Raw genomic sequence first — 26,962 nt, 5'->3', positions numbered from 1 at the left:
TCTGGGGTTTATACCAGCTTCGATGCAATTCCAACATGTTTTACGCGACGATACTCTTGGACAAAGTTAATTAGACATACGAGTGATTTTTTTTTTTACACCCTTTAGAGAAAAGAGGTAGTTTGACAGCGCGTCGTGCTCGCGGCAGAAAGGTTAGAGGACGAGTTGCGAGTCACGTTGCACTTCCGGGAATCTGGAATTCGATTCAAAACAACGGCTTATCGGCTCCACATCAAGAATGTACTGTTATTATAATCGGAGAATCCCGGATAACGGTGTTGGCGAAAGGGCGTTGTTTACACACGAAAATGCGTATGGAAAACGCGAAACCACTCATATACAGAGTGTCGCACTTTAAATCAAATGACAAGTTGACGTTTCTGTCAGAGATTGTTACAAGATTTTATATTTCAAAACAATTATTTGGAGAGAACTGTGAATTGCGGGATGATATAAAAGTGGATAATAAAATTTGTGTATGAAAAACACACAGCATGTGATTAGTTATTTATAGCAAAATTATAATAAGCAGTAATTTTTACTTTTATGATGGTTAATTATGTGCATGAATTGTTCTCTGCATCAGACTGTTGAGGATTTATTGTACATTTATATACTTTAATTCTAAATTCTCAGGTTCACCTTGGCGAGTTGGCATCATGCCTGCACCGAAGATGTCAGTGATCGGTGATTCAATCAGGCTGGTCCCTGCTGGTAGTCTTGCTGTCTTCGAGCTGTCTGCATTAGGCTTCAGCAGCAATGAGATTGATGTTAAAATTATAAGTGAGTATTAATTGTGTTGATTTTTGAAACAATTTATAAATATGCTCAATACATTTATTCGATGAATTGCAGCACCTTCAAAGAGACACATTTCCGCGAGAATAGACGAAGAGCCAGGACGATCCGGTGAATTTCGCGTCGAGTTTACGCCAACTGAAGTAGGCAGTCATCTCGTGGAAGTGAACATCGCGGGACAGAAGCTACCGGCAGGACCTCTCGTCGCCAAGGTGTATAATAGTAGTCTGATCCAAGTTACTGATGTACCTAGTGCCGTAGTTGGCCATGCCTGTCAATTCAGAGGTAGATCATTGATAATATTATACGTTTTATGTATCCACGAATGTGTTTTAAATCTCTAATTTTTACAGTGGATGCCAGCGCTGCAGGAGAAGGCCAGCTAGAAATTTCTATAAACGAAGGAGAAGTACCTAATCATGTTCAAGTAGTAGGTGGTGGTCGTTGTCTCGTATCTTTCACTCCCGAAATTGCCAAGCCTCACTACATTGATATAAAATTTAATGGAGAAGCAGTACGTGGATGTCCCTTTGTCTGTAATGTGTCGGACACAAGCAGAGTTACGCTGAGCATGAATCATTTAGAATTAATTCCAGTCAATCATCCTGCCAGCTTTCATATGGGAGTCGACGGAAGCGGCAGTGCGGAGCTAGCGGTTTCCATAAGGGGTTAGTAATGCATTAAACTGATAGAAACTGAAATTTATATTTAAAATCTTAAATGAACAATATATCTCAAGTTTTATGGAAATATTCAAAAGACGAATATCTATGAATTTTTAATAAAAAAACTATGTGTGAATATCTCAGATAATCGTTTAATAATTTTCTGAATTACATATTTAATAATTTAAAAAAAAATACTTTTTTCAGGACCAAACAGCGAATTGCCAGTTAAAGTCACTGGTGACATAAGTAACGGTTTTACCGCCGAATTTATACCAAGGGACGTGGGTGTACATTCGATTAGCGTAGAATACAACGGTTATCCCGTAAATGGCACACCGTTTTTAGCAAAAGCGTTTAACGCGGATAATGTGCTAATTGGACCTGTAGCTAGAGGCAGTGTTGGTCAACCAACCCACTTTACTGGTACATAATAGCTAGCAATTAAATAAATATTAAAATATCCTTTTAACACACATTGCATATTGATATTAAGAATCTAATTGATGTACAATCTTTTTGTCGACAGTCGATGCGAGTCAAGCTGGTGAAGGAAATTTGGAAATCACGATATCGGCTCGCGGCCAAAATATACCGACACAAGTAACGCCGCAAGGAAATGCGCGGTTCTCCGTTAGTTTTGTACCGTTTGAGGCGTCCGAGCACGTTATCAATATAGCCTTCAATAAAAAAACCGTGCCCGGTTGCCCTATAATGACGCGCGTGGGTGGCGACAGTCATGTAACTGTGAGTGGGCAGGCACTAAGCAGCGCTGGATTAGGACGGCAAAGCTATTTGACAGTCAGTAACGTTGCCGGTAGCTTGGAAGACTTAGAAGTTAATGTTGAAGGTAAATATCGCTGTACACGATTTGCACGAGTTCATCGCTCACAAATGTTAGCACGTATATTGCGACAAAAATGCACAAAAGCATCCATGTTGATTCACCATGTTTTTTTAATACCGGAGGGATCTCTCGTTTTGTTCTTAACGTCACAGGAATGTCGACGTAATTGTACAGAATTGTTCATCTGTGTCTCATTAATCTATTAGCTTGAGAGCAATTTTCTCTCTCTTTGTTGCAGGTCGGCCAGCTTTCAGACGACATTACTAGACTTCTCAAAAACTAATCTCGCTCTTATCTTAATTTATGGACTATAACGTGAAACACATACGCACACATACATGGTGGTGGGTTCCTAACTCAATCTTTTTAAAAATCTTGTATAACGGTAGTTTAATTGCCATTTTCCTTTATTCACATATTTGTCTTATATCTGTTATTACCACTTGAAAATATTACATACGCTTAATTTGTGGGTTCCAATAATGAAAAAGCTACGAAAGTCATCTAATATTTCGTAATCACATTTTCATTTGTGTGCACACGAAATATATTTGACTTACGTAAAGCCATTTTTATGGTGCTATATATTTATTTTAAGTTGTGCATAATTGTTAAATATTTTAACGTAATGATATATGCATCTCTAAACTGAGATTTTTAAACACACAGTGCCTTTTAACAAGTGTGCCAATATATTTTAACTCTAATATACACATTTATATTATATTATAACATTTTATATGGCAAATGAAGGAAGCTGTTATAACATTTTTTATTTTTATCTGGTAACATTGAGAAAAAATGATTATAATTATTTTTTAATCTTTGCTCTGCCAATTGCTTTGCTCAGCCAAGCATGCTATAAACGAATTAATAGATAATCTTACATTAGTTCTGCGTGCATTCAAGCTGAAGCGAATTAAGAATAATGTATGTAGATATAGACGAGATATACGGCTTTCTCCTATTAGTCTCAGTTAACAATTATTTATCACAGCTATAAATTCCTGATGCGCAGTTCGCTTTCTTTGCTTAATATGAGTTTATAACAATGCCGATGGACGTATAAATGAACCTCTTCGCGAGCTGGCCGTTCCAGTATCCACCCCAAGTAGATGGCTTACTCTAAATGATATTAAACGACTAACCCGCCGGACTTGATAGGACCCAATGGACAGGCCGTACCTGCTCAGGTCACCGACAACAAAGACACAACATGCAGCGTGGCGTTTACACCAAGAGTCGTCGGTGAGCACCGAATATCGGTGAACTACCGGAACATCCCGGTGGCCGGCAGTCCATTCAGCTGTAAGGTGTATGATGTTACTGCGATTAAAGTGAAGGATGCGAAGCGCGGTGTCATTGGATTGCCTGTAACTTTTCTGGGTACGTTTTTATCATCACGGCTTTTATATGATAAAATATGATTTTACACTTGAGATTTATCTCATTTTCTCATCCATAGTTGAGACCAGTCAGGCGGGACCGGGTAATTTGGAGGTCACTGTCAATGGCGGACGAGTACCAACGTCAGCTCAGGCGCAAGGTCCTCAAACGTACGCGATCTCATTCACACCTCGAGAACCGATCGTACACACGGTTGACTTGCGATTTAATGGCGAGGATGTACCTGGTAGTCCGTTTAGTTGTCAGGTATCTTATTTTATATATGATTTTTCAAATTGTACAAATTTGCGTGATAATCTATACATATAAAAGTGTTATTTAAAATCGAATTAAATTAAAATTATACATTGATTATTATTGTGCATTATATAACACAAGAAAAATCCAGGTATAAAAGTTTTATTGAAATTATTTATTTAGGTCAGTGATACAGCAAAAGTGTTAATAACCGAGGGACTTGAGAAAGTATCTGTGAATCGTGTCGCGACCTTTACAATAGAAGCCGACGCGTCTCTCGGTACGCCCATTGTTGAAGTGCTCTCACCTACTAGAGAGAGTTTACCTGTACACATCAAACAAAACAGTCACGGCGTCTACACCGCCGGATTTACTCCAAAGGATGTTGGTACGTATACTTAATTTAAATGAGAATATAATTATAAAATCATCATTATTTTAAATGATATTCGATATAGGTGATCACAGCGTCGAAGTAAAGCTCAGTGGATCGCACGTGGAAGGCAGCCCGTTTCTTGTCAAGGCTTATAACGCTGATAAAGTCAAAGTAACGGATATAAATAGTGGAGTCGTCGGCAAACCAGTGTTTTTCAGCAGTAAGATTATTTTTTTTTATAGTATGCGATAAATTATTATTATGCAAAATATGTAACGTTTTCTATTTGCTATTCTAGTTAATGCCAGTCAAGCTGGAGCTGGAAATTTGGAAATTATAGTAGCAGTAAACGGCAAAAATGTTCCAAATTATGTGCAAAGTGAGGGTAATGCAAAATTCAGGGTCAATTTTAAGCCACAAGAAGCCGCTGTACATAGTCTTAGTGTTCGTTTCAATGGAGAGCCAGTTCCAGGTATGAAAACAGTCTATCTAATCGCACAATTTCATTTTTAGTTCTTATATTATAATGTTTTATTTAAATTCTTAGGTTCACCGTTCAGCTGTAAAGTAGTTGGTGCTGGTCAAGCAGCAATTTCTGGTCATAATCTGAAGATGGGTGCAGTGAAACGATTGATGTCCTTCACTGTAGATCCACAGACTCCGTCCACGAATTGCGACGTTATCGTAACGCCACCATCGGGTATTGCCCTGCCTATCACTATCGAGCCTATCGATGGCAAATACAATGTGAGCTTTGTGCCTACAGAAGTCGGCAGGCACAATATCAGCGTCCTGATAGACGATGAATCGATTAAAGGCTCTCCGTTTGCTTGCAATATATACGATGTGACTAAGGTAAGTTACTAATCACGTGAAATTAAAATGTTAGATGCTCTTAATGTTGTATGTAACATTGATTGTCTACAGGTGCACGTGTCTGGCCTCACGGAAGCATTACTGGGTCAGGCAACCACATTTACCGTCGACGCCGCGGAAGCCGGCGAGGGAACGCTAGAACTGGTAGTAAGCACGGAAAACAACACCGTTAAAGCCGAGGTGGTGGCCTGCGCACGTGGACTGTATGACGTTACATTCGTGCCACAGACAACAAGTGCGCATTATGTTAATATCAGTTTCAATGATGATAACGTACCAGGTTTGTACGCAAACAATTTTAATTTTCGATCAATTTTCGAAAGCTGACTGATAATAAATATTTTCAATATCGATGTGTTTACATTAGGGAGTCCATTTAAATGTCCCGTGGTTACCAGCATGCTACACGGTCCATCGATGATCCGTGTCGGTAATACAGCTTATATAGATCTGGATATGTCCGACTTGAATGGTCCTGTATCAGCGGAAATTACAGGTAAATTATTTATCTAATAATAAATGTATCTAATAATAAATACTATTAGGTATAATTTATTTTTCTCTACAATGTTTCTTTACTCTTTCGATTCAGGTCCGGACGGTATAATTATCCCTTCCACGTTAACGAAGTTATCATCCAGTTTATATCGTGTGGAAGTTCGGACCCGACAGGTTGGAACATATAGTATAATATTCAATGACGGACACAAGATGGTCAGTTCGCAAACGCTTCAAGCTTTTGATCCCGGGAAAGTTTCCATCAAAGAAATAGCAGACGCGATTTGTCATCGACCTGCAACTATTTTAGGTAATTATTCAAATGTACATAAATTTTAATTATAAAAAAAGGTATTAATTAGTGTATTAATTATATTAATTTGTGTAAAAAATAGAAAGTAAGAATAAAATAGAAAGTAAGAAATATATATATATATATATATATATATAATACGTTTAACGTGTATTTTGTTTCTTGTATAGTTATCGCATCAAAGGAGGCTGGTCCCGGAAAATTATCGGTCAATGTACGTGCAGGCGGCGCGGATGTTGACAGTGTAGTGAGAGAAGGAGAAAGCGGCGTTTATGAGATCATATTCCATCCGACACGCGCTGCGCCTCACAAAGTTCACATAAAATACAACGATGTCCATATTCCTGGTACGATACTTTATATTTACCGAGAATTACTTGTATTAAAATATTATTAACATTTACGAAAATTATATATATATTATCAAAGATTTTATATGATTATACATATAAGAAATACATGTATTGGAAATATTTTCATATATTTTTTTTATTTTTATAATATTCACAGGCAGTCCATTGGATGTGACGGTACGTGGTCCTACTGGAGGACGAGAAGTAACAGCGACAGGATTGGGTCTGTATCAATCATGCGTTGGGAAAGTAACATCTTTTACTATCGAAACTCTCGGACGTCCTGGCAAGGAGTTTGATGTCGTTATCAGCGGTCCACAGGGTAACGCTGTACCCGTACGTTGTTATCAGCATCGTGACGGCAATCTACTCGCCGAATTTACAACGAATAACGTCGGTAAGATTAGGAAACTTTGTTGTTACGCAATCAAATACTTTACGAAATAAAATTATTATTAAATTTTCTCTTTACCCAGGTACTTACAAAATCGATGTGCTTCACGGTGCAAAACCAGTGTTGGGTTCACCATTCTTTTGCCAAGCTTTTGACGCTGCTAAGGTGAAACTTCAGGAGTTAGGTCCCATGACGATTTCAGTTCACGATCACATCGCATTTAAACGTAAGTAGAAGTAATAATTATAGCGTGTAACGAGCAATAGTTCTTTTCATATTTTTTTTGCACAAGATAAGCCAACACAATACTGCAGAAAAATATATAAAACTGACATCTTTTTTCTCATAAATTTTAAATAACCACAACAATTTTCGAATTCAAAAAATATTTTTTTATATAAATATTATTCCGGGTGCAATTTATTTGTAACAATTTTCTTCATACGTTGGTATATGCGAATCGTTTTCACGCGCGAAGAAAGTACGGACGTAACCTAGATACAACCGATATGATCAAAATCAAGTTATTCGAGTTAACTAAAGAACCGTGTTAATTGCCAAGTAATCGTTTTGGCGAAACATGTCGGCGCGCGTAATTTCGCGTTACTCGTTTATTCGAGTAAGTGTAAATGTATTTGTATTTATGTAAATATGTCGACATACTCGCATAGGCGGGAGAAAGTAACGAGTCTTTTCTAGTGCACCATAACTATGCGACGTGCTTCAAGGCCGCGTTTAGAATGTAATTGCAGCTCAAATAAACTTAGACTACTTTCAAATAGTCTCGCTTTACGCGTCGCTCGAGCGAATAGTCGGAATATACACGGTTGAAGACCGTGTTGTCGAAGAAGAGAAGTCGCGACGATTATCGTAATTCAGAGTGTATTGTTATTACAGTGATGAAAGTCGACGCCGGCATGGCTGATTTGGACGTGACGGCGACGAGTCCATCGGGTCAGGAGATCCCGCTGCAAGTCACTCCTCTCAACGACGGCGCCGAGATGATTGAGTTTTCGCCTAGTGTGCCCGGCACCTATATGATCAACGTCACTTACGGTAATAATCTTTAGGCACAACGACAAGACAAGTTTTTTTTACTTTTTATATTAGAAAGGAATCTCATATTATTAATTTGTTATGGTTGTGACAATAGGCGGATGCTCTGTACCTGGAAGTCCAGTGATATGCACTGTAGATGCAGCCGGACAAGCTCGCGCAAAAGGTGAAGGATTGCTGAGTGGTCACGTGGGTAAACCGACGCACTTTATCGTCACCGGCACGAGAAGTCCGCCAGCGGTTCAGGTACTTACATATATGATAAGGAAGTTGCTTTATTATTGCTTCATTGACATGTATTTGGGATCTTTTTTACTTAACGTAGCTTTGTATTCATTACAGGTGGATGGACCAGATAGTGTTTCCAAGGCTACCATCGAAGCGGGCGCTAATCCGGGTACGTGGAATGTGTCTTACGTACCATCTGAAGTCGGAATGTTCGACGTGAGAGTCGTCTGCGCTGGACAGCAGCTGCCGGGATCCCCGTGGCATCCGAAAATCATAGACACGCGGAATCTTCGCGTTATCGGTAAATAATTAAAAAGTGATTTGATATACATCACGAAATATTTCTATCAAATATATATACACGATGATCTTGTGTTGAACAGGTGGCTGGTCCGCTGTATGCGACGATATCGGGCGATTGAAACTGCATCCCTCAAATAAGATCAGTTTCGACACCGCAGAGGCTGGACCTGGTGAGATCAATGGAACTATCGGCGATCATCCTCTCGGTTTTGAAATGACGTCTAGCAACAGATTGAAGCTCATTCCACCGCAGATAAGCAGCGGTGAACATCGCCTGGAGATACTGTTCAATGGTACACCGTTTCCCGGTGCACCGAAACTCGCGGTCGTCCAGGACTTGGAGGTTTTTCATTAATCAGATTAAATTCCGAAATCACGCGTTCGACAATTGTATCGTCGTATAATCCCTGTCTGTTCTGTCCTTAGCCACCGATGCAGGATTCGAGTCGAGTGTTGCTCAAAGGACGAGGATTGACATCGGCCAAATGTGGCGAAGAAGTCAGTTTCACTATTGATGGTTCTCAAGCCGGTAACGGAACTCCAAAAGTACAATTGTTCTCGCCTACAAACGAACTTAACGTCATGTTACAACATCTAGGTAAAAACAAACAAAAAAAATACAGCGTGACAATACTAAAAATGCGAATTGGAACACGACTAAATAGCTTTCGTTTCAAACGCACACAGGTGACAGCGTTTATCGCGCAAGTTATATACCATTAACGCCGGATCCGCTCTTGATGACGGTGTCGTGGAACGGAAGACAGCTAAAAGGTTGTCCATTGCAAATTAATGTCACAAGCGCGGCCGATGCATCTAGGGTTATCTGTTCCGGAGATGGACTGAAGCACGGTATCGTCGGGCAAGAGATACGAAGTTTCATCGATACCAGAAGAGCTGGACCAGGTAGAAATCTATTTCATGCTCGAATAAATAACTATTGCTTTCGGTTATTTTTCATTGGAGACTTGTTCCGTAGGCGAGTTAACGGCGCATTGCGTCGGGCCACACAAAGTAGCATACTGCGAGTTGTACGATCACGGCGATGCCACTTTCACATTGAACGTGAAACCACAAGAACCAGGTCGACACGCGCTAACGATTAAATACGCTGGAGAACACGTTCCCGGTTCTCCGTTTACGTTGCGTGTCTCTGGAGCCCCGGATGCTTCAAAGGTACTTTTAACATCAAAATTTTCTGAAGAGAAATATAATAAATATCTAATCATTAAACATATATAAATTCTAAATTTTTGAAATTGGAATAATATTTTCTAATTTATAAAAATATGAATATTTTGATTTTTTTTTATTAAAAAATTAAATTCTAATTTAATGAAATATCAGGTTCGCGTTTACGGACCGGGAATCGAACACGGTGTGCTGGCGACGTTCCAGTCGCGATTTATTTGTGACACGCGAGGCGCCGGTGCTGGTCAGCTCACGGTGAGAGTACGAGGACCTAAGGGAGCGTTTAGAGTGGAGATGCAACGGGAAACTCAAAAAGACCGGATCATTCTCTGCAGATATGATCCGACAGAACCCGGGGATTATAGAGTGGAAGTTCGTTGGGCTGGTGTCCTGGTGCCAGGATCTCCGTTCCCCGTTAAAATTGTCGACACGCAGGACGAATTGTTAATGCTTAATCAGGTAAGAATATATATTATATACATCTATCTTCAAATTTTGATATAGAAAACAATGATAATATACATTGCAATTTTCTTCTATATTTAATGTCATAAAAAACTTTAATTATTAATATTATTATATATTGTATGATAATAGGATGACATATAACTTAAATCATGATATTTGATAAATATCGTGCAATAAATAACGCGTTAAAATAGATGCCATTTATTCATACATTTCAGAGCGGAGATAATTATTCAACGGGCCATCATACTATCACATCGTGGCGTGGATCGCAAGCTATATTATAGAAACGTCGCGGCTAACAAACATTGTTATTATTTTGTATGAACTAATATATTTGATAATATATGTGGTATAATTATTGTAACTTATGCAAACGTTTGCAATAAACTCTCAACATTTCATTTAAATATTCACATTTATTCTTTTCAGCTAAACTCTACATGGAACTGTTGTATACAAAAAATTATATGTACATTTATTAGGAAATATCTTTTCAAAATGTTAATCTTTATATTTTTCTTCCCATATCTCACCGATTCTTTTTCTTTTCTAGTTTACCGAAATCCCTCTGAGAAGAATCTTCACATCTACTTTTGTTCCTTCTCAATCCACGCCTAATACTCTGTTATCCTGTTTGGCCTCCTTCGATTTATTCTGCTTGTACATAATTCTGATATTCATCAAACACAAACATGCTTTTCGACGAGTACTATGAAGTCTTGACCCTACTTAAACTAAAATCCTGCAATTTTCTGCTCGATCGGCGTATACATGAAGTTCTTGTTACAGTGAGTAATTACAATCTTTTATCATATATTTCTATTATTATCGGGAAATATGTAATGAATATTTTTCACATAAAATTAACGTTAAATAGATATTGATTTTTATTTATATTTATTTTTCTCGAAAACAATTTTTGCTGCAAAGAATACTTATCTATGCTATTATATTAATGACAAAAACAATATATTTATATTAGCAAAGCGATTTTGCTTTGAACAAAAATTAGAAATATTGGCTTCAAATTTTAAGCATAGAAATATATTTTTATTACTTAAAAATATATATATAGAGAGAGAGATATCTATCATACATTCACATAATAAAAATGTATATAGAAAAAGAGAGGATAGATATTTAAAAGTTGGCGTTATGAGTCTCGGAATTTAATTCGTATTATTCCTTTTCAATTTTTTACCTTCTGCGAATCGTATAACTTGTATCAGTAATATTAATTTGCATTACCTTTATTCGGAATGTCGGAATATATGTATTTTTCTAATAAACTCGCTTGCAAGATTCTTGTTCAAATTCGGGCACTTCATTTTTTACGTAATAAGAATCTCATTTTTGGAGAGAGAGAGAGAGAGAAAAAAAAAGAAGGTATAAAGAATATAAAAACATAAAAAAATTATATATTATCCATCTTATATTAAATAATAATATTATGTAAGTGAATAAAATTTATTTACTAATTATCGGTTTTTCCTAAGCATATCAAGAACTTATATTAAGAAAAGAATCCTTCTTTTTCTTTTCTTTCTCTCCTCAGTCTAGCAATCTGCATATACACACATTTAAAAATCGATTGTTATTTGTCGTTCAGCCTACGCAATAACACGCTTCGCGTACTTAAACTTTCGCATAAAACCGTAACCGCAGACTTTTTACATAATGTAATGCGGGCACAGCATGTGTGTCATTTTAATCGGTCAGGAAATTGCACTGACGAATGTAACGAGCCCGCGTGGACCCTTTAGTGCCGAACAATGCGGCGCGGCGATTGGAAAGTCATCGATCATACATCTTAATTCGCGCGTTGCGGCGTGATATTGTAAAATTTGAGACTGTGATCGATCGTTCTTTCGAACTCTTGGGAGATGACACGATTGATCGGTAGTGATGGTGTCCGCGATTTGCCTGATATATATCTCTCTCGTCTTATATGTACATATATGAGAGAAAATAACAATATATTTTGTTAAAGAAATCTTGAATCTTTTTAGAAAAATTTTTAGAATTTTTGATCAAATATTTTGTTTATTTTTTATTACAGATCTTTAGAGTAAGAAATGTAATACATAATTATAATTCTGAATTTGAATATTAGTTATATATGTTTCATTTTGGATATATAAGTTTGTGGGCGGAGGAGGGAGAGATCTTCTCTCTCCTAAAAAATAATCTAAAAAAAATATAAGAAGCTTTAAGAAATACATCTTGCAAATATGTATAATTATTATTAATTTTGCAGTGAAATTTTATTGCTGTAATTAATAGGATATAAGATGGAGAAGCAAAGTGTCACTAAAGTTTAATGAAATAATATTGTCTAACCTTCGGTAAAAGATTTGTGTCACTGCTGTAATCAGTGACATTTTCAGTTTAAAAAAGACATATATTACCGTAATAAAAAAAAGAAAGAATAAAACTTCTGCAAGCGATCATAAATTATTTAGTTTTGCGATAATATACGGGCACACACACAAAATAAAGAATAAATTTTATTATAATTATTTATTAAATTAGTAGAGCATGAGTTTCCTAATATTATATAATTATAAATGTTTTGTACTTAGGCTAAATAATATCAAATTAATCAAATAAATAATTTTAATACTAGTGATAAATAATAAAACAAATATCGATATAATAGGAGACAGAAAGAAAGAGACGAATCTTCCTTTATATTTATTTACTTTAACTTGAACTGGGGAATCAAAATAATCTTGTGAATATTTCATATGTTATACACATACACGACCGATTGTCGACGTCTTATTGTATGTAATACGTTGAAAAAAAATTCGGGGAAGTTCATCGCTTAATGAATCGCTCGTGTCCGGTTCGCGCGTTGCGGTTTCGGTCTGTCAAGTTTGACAGCTGTCATCTTTTAAAATCGTGGCTGAAAAAATTGTTTAATATACGAGCGTACTCACATCGACCGACGCACTTGTCCACAATTGAACCGCCCTGGAGCGCGGCGAATCGCTATGACGATTGGGGGCGACTTTTAAATGGGGATGTAATTTTAGGGGTGCAAATTCCCAACGCGCGTATTTAAATTCAATCCACATCGCTCGAAAGAGAGTCGCGTTATTTTCCCTAAATGCGTTGGTTTTTTTTCTTCTTTTTTTCGACGAAAATTGCGCGCATTCTTCTTGTTACGATGGGAATTCGAAAAGTGTAACAAATGGACCGTGAATCGCTTGATACACTTTGCTACCTCGCTTTAAAAGAAAAATTCGTAACATTCGAACATCCGATATTCGATACGCGATAAGTGTATTTCCGAGTAACAGCAAGAAATGTACAAGCTACTTTATAATTTTATTTTATAATGGAATTTGCTAAAAGCTTTTTAATTTATATTTTTTTGTTTCAATTATTCTAAAACATTAAGTATTACACACGAAGGTTTAAGGGGAATATCTTGATTGGGAAATTTTATCGCAGACTCAAGTGTGGTAATTGAATCCAATTAATTCAATGTAATACTGTTAAGTGCGGATGTGACTTATACTGGTGGCGGATCAATCTTTCAAAGGGCGCAAGGGACACAGATGGTGGCTAGAAAGCATGATTCTGTGAAATCAGGAAAATCCCGCCACCCTGTGTAGCCTTAATTGAGAAACAAAGATGTCCTTCATTCGTATTGTACAATCTTATTTTATACGCGTGCCGATTTAACAGAATTAATTTAATCGAAGTAAAGACTTAACGATTTACGAGAAATTCTGTGCTTTCAATAAAATATAAAAAATACATAATTATATAAAATAAGACAAGCGAGAGAGGTTTCTATGTTTCAAAAAACTTTGTAAACAATATATAAAATTCGTAAAACAATATAAACGCTATGTATAAAATGTTTTCTAGGATAATCCAAGTTCTGATTCGACCGACTTTACGATGAAAATATGTACACGCACCGGCATAAATGGTGTCCGTCGGTAAATGTGTATGTACGTACGTGTATGACAACCGAGAGCGTCACATACACATGCAGCGCGTACGTACGTGTCACTTGAAGCGCGGCGGAGTTCATGCAGCGGAGGAGAAAAAAGTGGGAGGCAATTCGATGTTGCATCCTTAGCGCAAGCCGCACGATCGAGAGAGAAAGCATGACAAGACGTGATGCCGATTAGTGGTGTCCTGTAGCACTGCCTCACTCACTCTACGCTTGAATGCAGGAGGAATGAGCGAGAGAGCTATAGGACACCGCGTTGTCTCTATATGCGTCTCGTTCGCTCTCGCGCTTATGTCATGCTTTCTTTTTTATTCTTTCAAGAAACGTGGCTGAACTCTGCGCATCGAATGCCGGCATTCGTAAAATTATAATTATATTATATTAATATTAGAAGTTCGGTTTCACATATATCAAAAAAATATGATTATTCTAATTAAATATTAATTTATTTATGATTGCGTATTTTTTTTTCTATTTATGTAAAAAAATTTGCTAAAAAATATATATATACATGTATCATTATGAGTAATTTTGAGATTCACTAGAACAGTAATTGTAAACTTGCATCCGTTTGTAATTAAATTTATAATTACTTATAAATAAACGTGTAGAAATGATAATTCGTGATATAAAATATTTTTCGTAATTGTATTATTACAAAACTCAAATTTTAAATTCCCGATAAAAAATTTCTTATGTATAGTTATACAGAATTGAATATTATTATACAGGATTCAACACAATTGTGTAAAAATATGTATAATTATTATAGATGACACCGTATAAAACGTTACGTATATTTATATATAAATGGATTGATAGCTACAATTAGAATTATCTATATGTAAGCTTATACATACTTATACACAATGCCTGCAACATTTTATTTATAATTATTAATAATTATATATAATCATATATAAAATGGACAAATTTCGTATATAAATTTGTATAATTAGATACGACTATTTTTGTCTGATTATATATAAAAATTTTTTACCGGGTTTATAACACAATATCGATATCTGATCGAATTCATGGTTTGTCACAAATGAACCAACGAGCATTTAACTGTAAATTTACAATACTTATATAAAAATGTAACTAATTTAGGGAAGATAACGTTATGCTGCGTAATATTACAAAAATTTAGATATCTTCATAAAAAAGTTTTTTAAATATTAATGATTAAATTATACATATATTAATATTAAATATTAATTTAAAGTAAATTAAAAACTCTATTTATTTTCTCTCTTTTTTTATTTATTTTCATAAATACATATATATATATATTTTTACATATAATTATATATAAAATATAAAATAAAAAAAATATATATATATATATATATAGAGAGAGAGAGAGAGAATTTATATATAAAAAATAATACGAATAAAATAATTACGAATGCCGGCATTCGATGCGCAGAGTTCAGCCACGTTTCTTGAAAGAATAAAAAAGAAAGCATGACATAAGCGCGAGAGCGAACGAGACGCATATAGAGACAACGCGGTGTCCTACAGCTCTCTCGCTCATTCCTCCTGCATTCAAGCGTAGAGTGAGTGAGGCAGTGCTACAGGACACCACTAATCGGCATCACGTCTTGTCATGCTTTCTCTCTCGATCGTGCGGCTTGCGCTAAGGATGCAACATCGGATTGCCTCCCACTTTTTTCTCCTCCGCTGCATGAACTCCGCCGCGCTTCAAGTGACACGTACGTACGCGCTGCATGTGTATGTGACGCTCTCGGTTGTCATACACGTACGTACATACACATTTACCGACACCATTTATGCCGGTGCGTGTACATGATGCACATGCAGCATCCACCCAGTCATCACTGCAGATTTACGAGGGCAAACACGGCAGCCAGAGGACAACGCGGTTAATGCACGACACGTCATAATCGATATACTATTCGAACCGTCATCATCGTAACATGATCGGCGATAAATTCATATTTCCGATCGGCCGTGTCACGATCGAGACGGCGGTCAACAAATCGTAAAGCGAAAGGCCGGTAAACTCAGATCCGTTGTATGTGTATGTGTGTATGTGCCAAACGCGTCCAACAATGTCTCCCAATTATCGGACGATTGTCGCCGCCAACTGTCGATGGTGCTGGTCAAGTTGCCAGTTGATCGGGGGGAGTGAGTGACCACTACCTTGGTCGTTAACTTTTGTCGGCCAGGAAACCGGTCGTCCGTCCGATGTTACTTCGTTTACGCGAAATGCAAGTTGCGACACACGATATAAGCCGCATTAAAGCGGATATATCAATGCTTAGGAACGTTTGAGTATTTAATGAATTGCGATATTCTTTTTAAATATTTCGAGAGAGAAGATAATATCTTGATGGCTTTTTTTATACGAGAAATTTCTCCTCAGAAAAATGCGAGCGCGACAAACGCGTAATTAAAAATGTGTAGAAAACAGTAAAAAACATATTTTACAGTAACAAGTGTTAGTCTTAAACAAAATATTTTACTATTTTTATATTTTAATATTTTACTCTTTCATTATTGCATATTTGTTGAAAAAAAATTTCAATGTGATTACCAATAAAATTTTAGGGAAAAATTAATAGACTAAAAAATAAATAATATATAATTTTTTTCTATTATTTTAGATGAAAGAAAAAACGTGCGCGAGAAGGAGAAAAGACTTCGGGCGATGCTACGAGGACTCCGATATTGTTGCAATCATAATCGACCATGGTCCGGCAAATGTATCGCGATAGACCATCCCCCTCTCGCGCCCTGTCAATCGTGTTTCATGTTTTTCTAAGAATACATTCGGTCGCGGACTGATACGCGAACCACGAATATGTAATTTTATGCGTGTTTGCTTTACGCATGGGGATACGCTCGTGTGTGCCTATATGACTACGGTATCCTTATCCCTCCCGCTCGCGTTGTTTGTCCAGAAGATGGACTGACCAGCGGCTAAATCCACTCGACATCAGCGCGTATATATATGCATGATTGAAACGAAATTATGAATAAATATTTGCCGATAGAAGGTACCGGGCTTTCCGCGTCGGAAACGACAGATATGGGTGATTTTCCGGAATTGCGAAATGCAAAAATTAAGAGAAGGGAGAGAAAGAGTTTTATTATATATTTTTTTATTTACTTAATATATAAAAGTGCACATGGCATTTCTGAATTTATTCAACATAACGAGTAACATATTCTTTCTGTCTGCAAATAGATTTAGATAAAAAAAAAAAAAAAAACAATTTTGTCAAAATTTGAATTTGCGATAATATCGTCAGATATATATAGTTTTACATTTTATTTACAGAATGCAAATAATGAGTTTAAACGATAGAAAAAAAAGCACAAGCACGGATATTGATGAACATCATGTCACCTATTTCCTCGAAGTAACGCAGATATGCACTTCTTGGCGCATATGTATGTATATACGTATATGCAAACGCCTCGATTTGCGCCACGTGTCTTCACGTGCAGAAGTCGCGTGCGGACCGGAAGCCGGATACTTTGGCCCTACTCACGGCCCGTAATACGGAACGATGTAAGTCATTGATATCGTAACCTGCACAATGCTTAATGGCCCGGTGACTCAGACATTGTCCCTTTTTTCGACTCAGACTTTTTAAAATACTGACAAATATTGTAGTGCCTGGCGTATTGATTGACTGAGCGCAATCGATTTACCCGCAATGCAGAAAACATGCTCGAAATAATTTATGTCAAACAATGAAATAATTAAGTATAAATTTTTTTGTAAATGTAAAAACGTATACAAGTTATTAATTAAATATGAAAGTATTCTAATCGAAAGATATCTTAACTTAAAGAGCGATTTGAAACAGCATGATTTCTCGCAAACTTTCCCTCAGACAAAATCTCGATTGTTTGGATTTACATCATCCCTTTACAGAGAATTCCGACCCGAAGAGCACACATTCACGCGATACCTATGGGAACCTGGCACCCTCCTGTGCTTCTATCTGGGAGGCATCAAAAGGCACGCAAGGTCCACGGGAAGATATTACATAATGCGGAATAAGGACTATCCATAGGGTGGGCTCTCGTGAATTTGGAGCGACGAAGAATAGCCGACGGCGCGGCGGCGCGAGGTGCAAAAAAAACGGGCACGCGATCCTCTCTATTCCTTTCTCTCTTTTCCTCTCTTTCTCTTTTCCTCCCTCCCTCTCTCTCTCTCTCTCTCTCTCTCTCTCTCTCTCTCTCTCTCTGTCTCGCGCCCTTGATCGCGTGATGACGTGTGCTGGACGTGTGTGCACGCGACGCGATACACGTTTCGCGATACCCGCTGCGATCGTCGTCGTACCGTTTTCATCGCCTGCCGCGCATACAATCGCCTATTAATATGTCAGGAAAATAAGCCAATCTCTTCGATCTTTCATCGAGCCTCATACAAAACATATCGTCGTTCGGAGCTATATATTCATCTACATTTATTTCTATTCGCGATATTCAAGTTTTTCTTAGGAAATATTGACTCGCGTGTATGATTCAATGAAAGAGAGAAAAAGAGGGAAAAGAATCTCGCTTCACGAGATCTCCGGAATTTTTCCAAACTTGTGTCGTATCAGATGTATTATAAAAATGAATTATTTATAGCATATAGTATGATGGTTTTCAAATACTTTATTCCACAAAACTGCAAAGACTTTGTAACTTTATACGTCTTTGTCAGATTGAAGAATTTTTTCAGTTATTTTTTTATTAAATTTTCTTTCACATATATAAGCTATTTTTTAATAAAAGATAAAAAAATTTTTTAAATAAATCAGACATTTGTTACGGTTGCTTTAAGGAATAAAATAAAAATTACGTTAATTTGTTTTTTATTTTCTTTCAAAGTCTATAATTTTTTACAATATTGTGTTACAATATTATATGTACTTTACAATTTAAATTTCAAAGAATAACTTTTTCAATTTACTTGCTGTCAATTTTATGTCGCGTAATCGCTCCCAGTCTATCTCCGCTGAAAAGTTAACGATACGATTAGTCAGCTTCGTTCCCAGGCGCCGATAATCATGCGAGCGCGTGCCGCGTACGATTCCTGTGTGAACTTTATCGTGATCGCACCCCCTCTCTTTGCGAACGGCCCTTCCCGACACGCGTGAACGTGAACGTCTCCGCGATGTACGTATGAGCGAAGAGGGTGGCTCTCACGAGGGTGGCACTAGAGTGATTTCATGGTGGCGCGCGTATCACTTCTACGGATTGAGGGGAGAGAGAGAAACTGATTGTGTTCTTACCGATTCTCTCAATTTTATTATTCATTCTCGAGTAAACAAATAATGACGAATTCTTTCTTTTCCGTTTGTGCAGGTACTGTGGAATTTGAAAATAATATATATAATAATGATAAATATTATCTTAACATAGAGGTAAAATCCTAATTTTATAAACATAAAATTATAAAAGTTTCAAAATCTGTAATTTTATAAATTTATCTCAATAAGTACTAATAATTGAGTAAATAATTAATAATTAATTATAAAATACAATTGTTGTAAATATAAATTTATAAGAAAATGCGTCAAATTAGAGATATTTTATAAATATATTCTTTTTTAAATATGCGTATAATAAACAATATAAAATTACATATGTATATAATTTTATGATTGTTATTTTATTATATATATATATTATAATAATCATATATATATTTTGTTATAATAGAAACGATAACATTAAGAAGACAACAGGAAGAATTCACATGGGACTGGAAAAGAGCAATTTCCGGCTCCTTTCTTCTCGCATATCCGTTTAGCCTGAGCGACGAGAAGATCGCTTCCTCCACCTCTTGGTCTCCTTGACCGAGTGCAACGCAGAATCCGGTCGCACAATCAAGGGCCCACGCTCGCACGCACGCACGCATGCACGCTCTCGCACACGAGTCGCCGCGGACGTTCCCACGAAAGTCGCCCCTCCCGATTTTCGTTCCCCCTTCGACGACGTATGTACCCTCTCGCTCCCTCCCGTGCGCCGGGGTTTCGCTCTTCACTTGGACGAGCCGCACGGGGCCCCTCCGGTGCCCCACTCTATCCCGAGGGCGCACACCTCCGATCCCCACCAGGATCGCGGGATACACCACGCGGTCGTGTGTCGTCCCTGCGTCCTCCCGCACACGACATACGTCCGCCGCCACGCGACCAGTGCACACGCACATCCTGCAGCAACTGCAGCAGCCGAGAGTGCGTCCAGCGCGCGACTTCTTCTTCCACGCACGTACGCACGCGACCGCGAACGACGTCGCGGGTAGCCGCGGCACGTGAGCGCCGATAAACTCTACTGCCGTCGCGAAACAAGTGCCAGGACCGATTGCTCCTTTTGCGGTCATCGCTTCACCCTGACCTTCCTCAAGATCTCGCGAAACTCGACACTCGACGTGGAACTGTTACGCGTAATTTTTGAGACTCTAAGAAGATTATCTCAAGTATTCGGCGAAAACAATACAGCATCTTCTCTCCAAGATTCGCGAGTTTGGTGGAAATTAAATTAAAGAAATTATATATATCTTTAGCAGCAAGGTTCCTTCGATCTTCTTCAGATTTTCCGGAAGAAATTCTGCAAGTATCGTGATTCATCTTTCAAACATGGACATTGAAAGCTATGTGATTTTTCACGAGTGAAGAGACAATCTGTGTTCACCTTCATCTCGATTAATACTGCGAGTTTATTTATATACAAACAGTGACCGTGTTGTATGAACCATTCTGTTGTGATCGGAGAGTTTAGCCGAACTGGTCGAATATAGACCGCCAAGCAACACTTCCTCAGCCTGTCGACCTCATCTTATCGAAGATCATTAACGTTCACTCTCCTTTGTGTTGACAGCAATGACATCTCGCATTGTTATAGACTCGATATCTTGCAGCATCAGGCGGTAGCGCGATCGGTTTGAGCATTTCTTCGACTCGCAAGAAATTTACTCCGTCCGATCAACCCCCCTCCGTTCGACCTTCTCACAGTGCAACATGTGGCGAGTGGTGGTTGCGCGTTCCGACGACAACAGCACCCTGCTGTCGTCCGAGATCACTTCCGGCGCGGTCGCACCCGGTCACCTGTCAACGCTACCGGCGCCGCCGTCAGGTCATCACTGGGGTTACCCGCCGCCGCCGCATCATCCACCGTATCAGCCGCCGCAGCATCCGGATATGCGTCACCATCACGATATGCGACCCCCCGGGCCTCACGAGTTGCGACACACTACCGCGGTACCCGGCGACCTTAGGAACCAGGAGTTGCGGCACGAGATGCAGCGGCCGGATCTTCGGCATCCGGAGATACAGAGGCATCAGGAGTTATCCAGACACGACATCGCCAGGCATCAGGACGTCCGACATCAGGATATGCCAGGCATGCGATCGGATATATCGGAGATGCGGTCCAATCACGAGTTTTTGGAATTGAAGATCGATACGGAATTAAGAAATCAAGATAGCAGCCAGCAGCAGCAGCAGCAACAACAACAACAACAACAACAACAACAACAACAACAGCAGTCGCAACAAAATCAAGGACACCAACAGAGAAATCTGAAGAGGACCATGAGCGATTCCGACTGCGACGACGTGTTTTCGGAAGAGAGCGGCAAGGAACCGTACGTATTTTATTTTTTCATGCAATCTCGCGTTGTCTAATACAAAAAAATTCCATGCAATCATTATATTAATTTGAGCCAATAGAACAATGCGAATAATAATTTAAATGTTTAGTTTCTTAAAAAAAAAAGTTTCTCTAATTTATAGAATATCACGAACAAAAATTTTTTTATTTCATAAAAGATCAAAGAAATGAGATAATTAGGATTATTTCTTTTTAAGATGAAGCAGGGAACGTGAAATTTTGAAAAATAATCTTTTGCTCTTTAGAAATTTCGTCGGTCGATCTTCTGTCTGACGCGGCATATGTCTCTTTGTTCCGACGACAAAATCGTAATTAAAACACTATTGTTTCATTCCGGTCGAAATTAATTAAGCGCTGTCGCGCGGTTCGTAAATCGACAATATGTAATTAAAATAGTTCTCTCTGGCTTCCATTTATAATTAGAACGGAACATAAAATTTCGGACAAAGAAACCAAGAAGTGTCTTAACGCGCCCTCGAATACAATGTTACTCTTATGTGTCTCAACCCTTGCTCGAAATTCCCGTTGCAGATGCAACTCGCCCGGAGGAGACTCCTGCCAGCACGCGTCGCGGAAACGCAGGAGGGGGATGATCGAGAAGAAGCGTCGCGATAGGATCAACGCGTCCCTCGGTGAGCTGAGGAGATTGGTACCGGCGGCCGCCAGGGATCCTCACAGTGGAAAGCTGGAGAAAGCAGAGATCCTGCAGCTCACTGTCGAGCATTTGCGCACGCTTCGCAATAAGGGTGAGTCTCTATCCTTTTTAATCCTTGTCTTTCCGCTTGAGTTCTTTCTTTAAATTAAATCGTTGTGTAAACACATATGTACAATTCAATGCTTCTATATACCTAACTATACGTTATTATTTTTATTTCTTAATTTTAGGATTTAATTTAATTAAATTGATTCAATTTAAATGGAAAAACTTTTATTTGAAGAAAAAAACTAGTTTTAATTAGTTTCAGGGTGTTAGACGTATAAAACGATGTTGAGCGATCGCTTGAAAACTATTCCGCGAGAACGGAAGTGACGTAACGGAAGCGCAGATCGAAAGATGTAACGGTGTCGAGTAATAAGATCCCCGAATCCGGAAGAAACGCCTTTTCCTGTTATGAATGCGTAGCGGAATTCGAAGACGACTCTCCGAGGTCAACGAGAGACACCCTTTCCTCGAGATTTCTCGGGCCCGGCATTAATAATCTCTCTACAACTGCCAATTTGATTCCTGTGCCATTATTACGTTTCTCTGTTAACCAGCCCTTTTTTTTCCTACCGGAAGACACCTGTTGACCGGGTGAACAGAGAGAGCACTAACTGTAACTGCGTAACCGAATGCCCATCTGTCGTCTCTGCGTTTCCTTATTACAGATCTGATAAAGATTAACATTGATTCATAAACAAGATTTGTGTATCAGTGTAATATCTGAAATCCACGCAGATATATATTTTTTTAATTTTCAAAATTATTATTCTTATAATTTTATTATACTTTTTTTTAACAAATGATAAATATGTCACTTTCTTATCAGTAGCTATTTTCATTTTAAAAATAACGCGGAAAATCAGTTAATTTAATCAACTTGCAAATTGACAGAGGGAATTCTCTCGGAAGGATATGTTAAGAATACTAAATTCGAGATACAATTCTTTCAACATAATATTGACGATATTATTGCAAATGGTCTACAAGAAATATTTTCGAGAAAGAGGCGTCGCGTCGTGGAGAAAATCACAAGACAAGGTGTGGCATATGGTTTCCCGTGAAGGCCGCCGTACAAACGGGATCCGCACACGCGAGCAGGTGCTGGACCGGGCGCGGAGAGATCCTGTGGGAAGCACAGGAAGTCAACGACTCTCTGGAAGTAGTGTTCCCACGATTGGTGGCGGCGGGCCCGGGGGTGAGGTGTCCCGCGTGTCGCACCCCTCGCGAGGGAGGCGCTCAGCGGATCGGCCTGGCCTGGGGCAGATGTCGAACCCTGTGGGAAACCAGCTAGAGAGCCGCGCGTATATAAGTTTGCACGGACACGCACCACCACTAGATGCGTCCGCGATTGTGTGCGCAGTCTCCCTATTTGTGAATGCGTGCACGACGAGCTCTGCCCCTTTCTCTCTCTCTCTCTCTCTCTCTCTCTCTCTCTCTCTTTCTTCCCCTTCCCTCTTCTAAATGTGAGCGATATTAAATTTGATATCGTTAAATAAAACGCATCGTAATTTCAAAACCGACTAAGAAGGTTTACTCTAAGAAAACAATTAAGAATTCGATAATGATATTTATTGCTTTGATAATGTTTAAAGAACAATATTTATTGGATAACATTTCGTTGTTATTTTATTAATAGACTTGCGAAAGAAAATATTCACATGCTCGGTTTGATATTTTATTTTTTATATTTTCTGTTTATATTAATTTTTGAATGTAAGTAAATAAGTTTTTTAAATTTTTTTTTTTTTTAATTTCGAAGAGCCACTTGTCAACAATTTTAGTAATAATCGATCGCACGTGATTTGACGCGTACGTAGTCTACATACGTAATAGACTTTTCTCGCAAGTGATGTTTGTATAGGGCGGGGGGTCTAAGAGAACTTGCATAATAACGTGGGACACTCTACTCGTTCATTCGATGCATGTGTATCTCGCGTATGAGACGCCTGGTCGGTCTATGGGGGTCTAAATGGTTCCCACGCTACCTGTCCCATTCCACGTGCACACAATGAACCGCCTGCTACTAAACCAAGACGCCCATCTCGCCTCGGTGCACGTATGCCGAGGCATTGTTGGACCGCGAAAACCAAAAGTACACAAAAGATCTCGGTCTGCAGATGCATTTCTTAATCTGCGAATCGTCCGGAAATATTCGCGGGAAAAGTCCCGGGAAAAACCGCAATATCATCTTTCGATCACCTGCTTTCTTTCCGAGTGCGATTTCTTTGTCGCAAAGTTATTTTCTCGTCGAAACATTACGTCTTAAACAATTGCATTAAAAAAAAATTTTTTTAATAATCGTATCAAGAAATCTTTGATATGTCCATTATAGAAACTCAAGTTTAATGAAGTTTCGACGATTGAAAATCATTGAAAACATTGTATTCTCTTCTATTATCCCAGATTTAACAATCTTGAAGAGAAACTCCAATTTATATAATTTGGAGTTAGACAAGAAAAACTTTCGTCTGGATTAAAGTTTGTTCCAATTTTAATAGTAGTTACCGCAGAATTATTTTAGATTTCAAAGTTTTACTTAAACATCCATCCTACCCGTATCAATATCTATAAAAACTTTCTTTATTTAAACATATTTTAAAGTCTTAATATAATATCTATGACAGAGATTCATTATTATCATATCATTAAACATTTCAAATTATTATATATTATATATTAATAACAATGGACATTATCACACATTAATCACGATGTAAATTACAATTACAGGACCAGAGGGTTACGACAGTACGAAGCTGGCTATGGATTATCACGCGGTAGGGTGGGGCGAATGCGCTGCCGAAGTGGGTCGGTACCTGGTGACCATGGAGGGCCTGGACGAGAGAGATCCGCTTCGGCTACGACTGCTGTCGCATCTGCAGAGCTTCCATCGGGAACATCCACCGTCGGCCGTGCCTTCGGCGGTACCCACAGCGTCTACGGCGTTGACGTCCAACTCCACTAGTAGTTACGAACCGTCGCCAAGCACGGTCTCCGCCGGGATGCCGCCTGGTCCGGGCACTATGCCGCCGCTTCTGGGCGGCTGGGGCCAGTATCCCGGTCAGTATCCCCAGCAGCAGCACGGGAAACCTTATCGACCCTGGGGTGCGGAATTGGCGTACTGACCTTGAATCTTCGATACACAATCGACGGCTACGATCGCGGTCATTTGATACAAGAGCCGACAACAAAAATATTTTAATGAGATTGTAAAATTTACTTTCCCTTTGCAAAATTTGAACATGCATATTTTACAAGGAAAGCAATGTAATGCATAACCGCATAACTATGGAGTTTATGTTGTAAATATTTTCCTTAATATTTTTTCGTCGAATAACGAAAAATATTAAGTATGTCGCTCTTTTACCGATAGAATCGGCCGATCGATTTATTCATAAAATTTAATTAACGGTATATATTTTCGTGCTCATACGATTCTTTTTGGAGCATTTTTGTTGATAGTAAAATAAACAATTTATAAGATTTAGCACGCACACATCGTGTTTGATATAAACGTGAACGACGAATTTTATGTACATACGTATTATATATTTTTTGTATAATATTTTAACGTTTTAAAAACGTATCTCAGGAATGTTCAACGACCAAACTATATCGATGCATTTTTAATGAGTGAGACAATGATAGTCATGTGTGAATACTTAATTAAAAAAAGATATTTATTACTAGAGAAAATTTGTATATAGATTGTACATACACATGCTTAAATGTAAATATAAATATTTGTAATTATAATTCGTAATCGACTACCGGTTTGCGTATCGACTTTATGTAATTATGTTGCCTTATTGGCACCGAGTGATAAACGATTGCGTGAGCGTGTAAAGTCCAGAGCGAATAAAAAGAAAAAAAAGAGAAAGAAAAGAAGAGTGAGAGAGAGAAAAATTGTTGTCGTACGCATACCGGAACGTGCCATTTATGCATTTCAATGTTTACGTGTGAGAGAGGTCCAAGTATTTTTGCAATACAATTTTGTAATTAAAGTGATAACATACGAGAATACAAATAGAATCTAGTCGCATTTCTCCCCTTTGCACTTTCATCCAAGAAAGTCCAATCGATAATGCATTTCCTAGATGTATAGCCATTAATCGACATTCACACAAATCTTGTATGTGAAACTGAAGTGCATCAGATAAGAATGTCCTATATTCTCGGGTGACTGAGGTAGTTCCTAGGAACGTACATATTGAGATCCGTAAAATACGATCTAATCGATCATTTACGAATTTAGATACTTGACATATCAAAACATTATATAATGTTTACATGACCCTGTAACCCACGACTGTTGATACCTGTTACAAAACTGTTTACGATCAAAAATACTCTTTTTCCGATTGGATCGGCCTACTGCTATACGACAAACACGATTACCTCTTTAACCCGAAAAGAAATTTAAGTTTACTGGAGCATTGATTTTCACTGGATCAAAATATACTATCGTTGAAAATTGTATTCCCTGTGCGTGCTTCCCAGACATTTATTTTAACAATCTTTCATAAAAACTTTTATTTCTAATTAGAATTAAAAAAAAAAAAAAATTTATCTCGATCAAAAGTTTTTTTCAACCATATAATAGCTGCCAGGAAATACTCCTACGTTACA

At 38.0% G+C, this 26,962-nt stretch overlaps 2 protein-coding genes across 7 annotated transcripts in view; both read left to right on the top strand.

Moving 5' to 3' along the window:
- Jbug (filamin-type immunoglobulin domains fbug) overlaps positions 1-10,420 on the top strand; it is a 31,597-nt gene extending 21,177 nt beyond the window's left edge. For 5 of the 6 annotated variants that reach the window (XM_072908804.1, XM_072908805.1, XM_072908803.1 and 2 more), the window contains 26 exons: positions 637-783; positions 856-1,083; positions 1,152-1,466; positions 1,671-1,889; positions 1,993-2,313; positions 3,475-3,696; positions 3,776-3,963; positions 4,138-4,342; positions 4,413-4,550; positions 4,629-4,802; positions 4,878-5,185; positions 5,258-5,486; positions 5,574-5,702; positions 5,799-6,014; positions 6,188-6,364; positions 6,528-6,767; positions 6,847-6,990; positions 7,662-7,820; positions 7,918-8,066; positions 8,163-8,349; positions 8,432-8,694; positions 8,778-8,949; positions 9,039-9,257; positions 9,331-9,527; positions 9,699-10,001; positions 10,229-10,420. In XM_072908804.1, coding sequence (XP_072764905.1) covers positions 637-783; positions 856-1,083; positions 1,152-1,466; positions 1,671-1,889; positions 1,993-2,313; positions 3,475-3,696; positions 3,776-3,963; positions 4,138-4,342; positions 4,413-4,550; positions 4,629-4,802; positions 4,878-5,185; positions 5,258-5,486; positions 5,574-5,702; positions 5,799-6,014; positions 6,188-6,364; positions 6,528-6,767; positions 6,847-6,990; positions 7,662-7,820; positions 7,918-8,066; positions 8,163-8,349; positions 8,432-8,694; positions 8,778-8,949; positions 9,039-9,257; positions 9,331-9,527; positions 9,699-10,001; positions 10,229-10,297 — 5,318 coding nt within the window. In that variant the 3' untranslated portion in view covers positions 10,298-10,420. Of the gene's footprint in view, positions 1-636; positions 784-855; positions 1,084-1,151; positions 1,467-1,670; positions 1,890-1,992; positions 2,314-2,548; positions 2,655-3,474; positions 3,697-3,775; positions 3,964-4,137; positions 4,343-4,412; positions 4,551-4,628; positions 4,803-4,877; positions 5,186-5,257; positions 5,487-5,573; positions 5,703-5,798; positions 6,015-6,187; positions 6,365-6,527; positions 6,768-6,846; positions 6,991-7,661; positions 7,821-7,917; positions 8,067-8,162; positions 8,350-8,431; positions 8,695-8,777; positions 8,950-9,038; positions 9,258-9,330; positions 9,528-9,698; positions 10,002-10,228 lie in introns of those variants that run through there. The other variant, XR_012048290.1, reaches the window with a different exon arrangement.
- A 9,295-nt stretch (positions 10,421-19,715) lies between these two features.
- Positions 19,716-26,371, top strand: Hey (Hairy/E(spl)-related with YRPW motif). Its single transcript, XM_072908832.1, has 3 exons — positions 19,716-21,604; positions 22,162-22,376; positions 25,064-26,371. Exons 1-3 carry the CDS (start codon positions 20,979-20,981, stop codon positions 25,456-25,458), a joined length of 1,236 nt encoding a protein of 411 aa, XP_072764933.1. The 5' UTR covers positions 19,716-20,978; the 3' UTR covers positions 25,459-26,371.
- Positions 26,372-26,962: the final 591 nt, after the last annotated feature.

This window comes from Anoplolepis gracilipes, chromosome 16 (genome assembly GCF_047496725.1).
Source record: "Anoplolepis gracilipes chromosome 16, ASM4749672v1, whole genome shotgun sequence".
Lineage (NCBI taxonomy): Eukaryota > Metazoa > Arthropoda > Insecta > Hymenoptera > Formicidae > Anoplolepis > Anoplolepis gracilipes.
Note: the sequence above shows the minus strand (reverse complement) of the source record. Positions and strands in the feature narration are given on the sequence as shown.

What these genes read in the sequence shown, in the direction of transcription:
- Hey (XM_072908832.1), top strand. Translation starts at nt 20,979, where the DNA reads ATGTGGCGAGTGGTGGTTGCGCGTTCCGACGACAACAGCACCCTGCTG. An exon ending in GAAGAGAGCGGCAAGGAACC is followed by an intron (nt 21,605 to 22,161) that starts GTACGTATTTTA and finishes TTCCCGTTGCAG; the next exon opens with ATGCAACTCGCCCGGAGGAG. An exon ending in GCGCACGCTTCGCAATAAGG is followed by an intron (nt 22,377 to 25,063) that starts GTGAGTCTCTAT and finishes TTACAATTACAG; the next exon opens with GACCAGAGGGTTACGACAGT.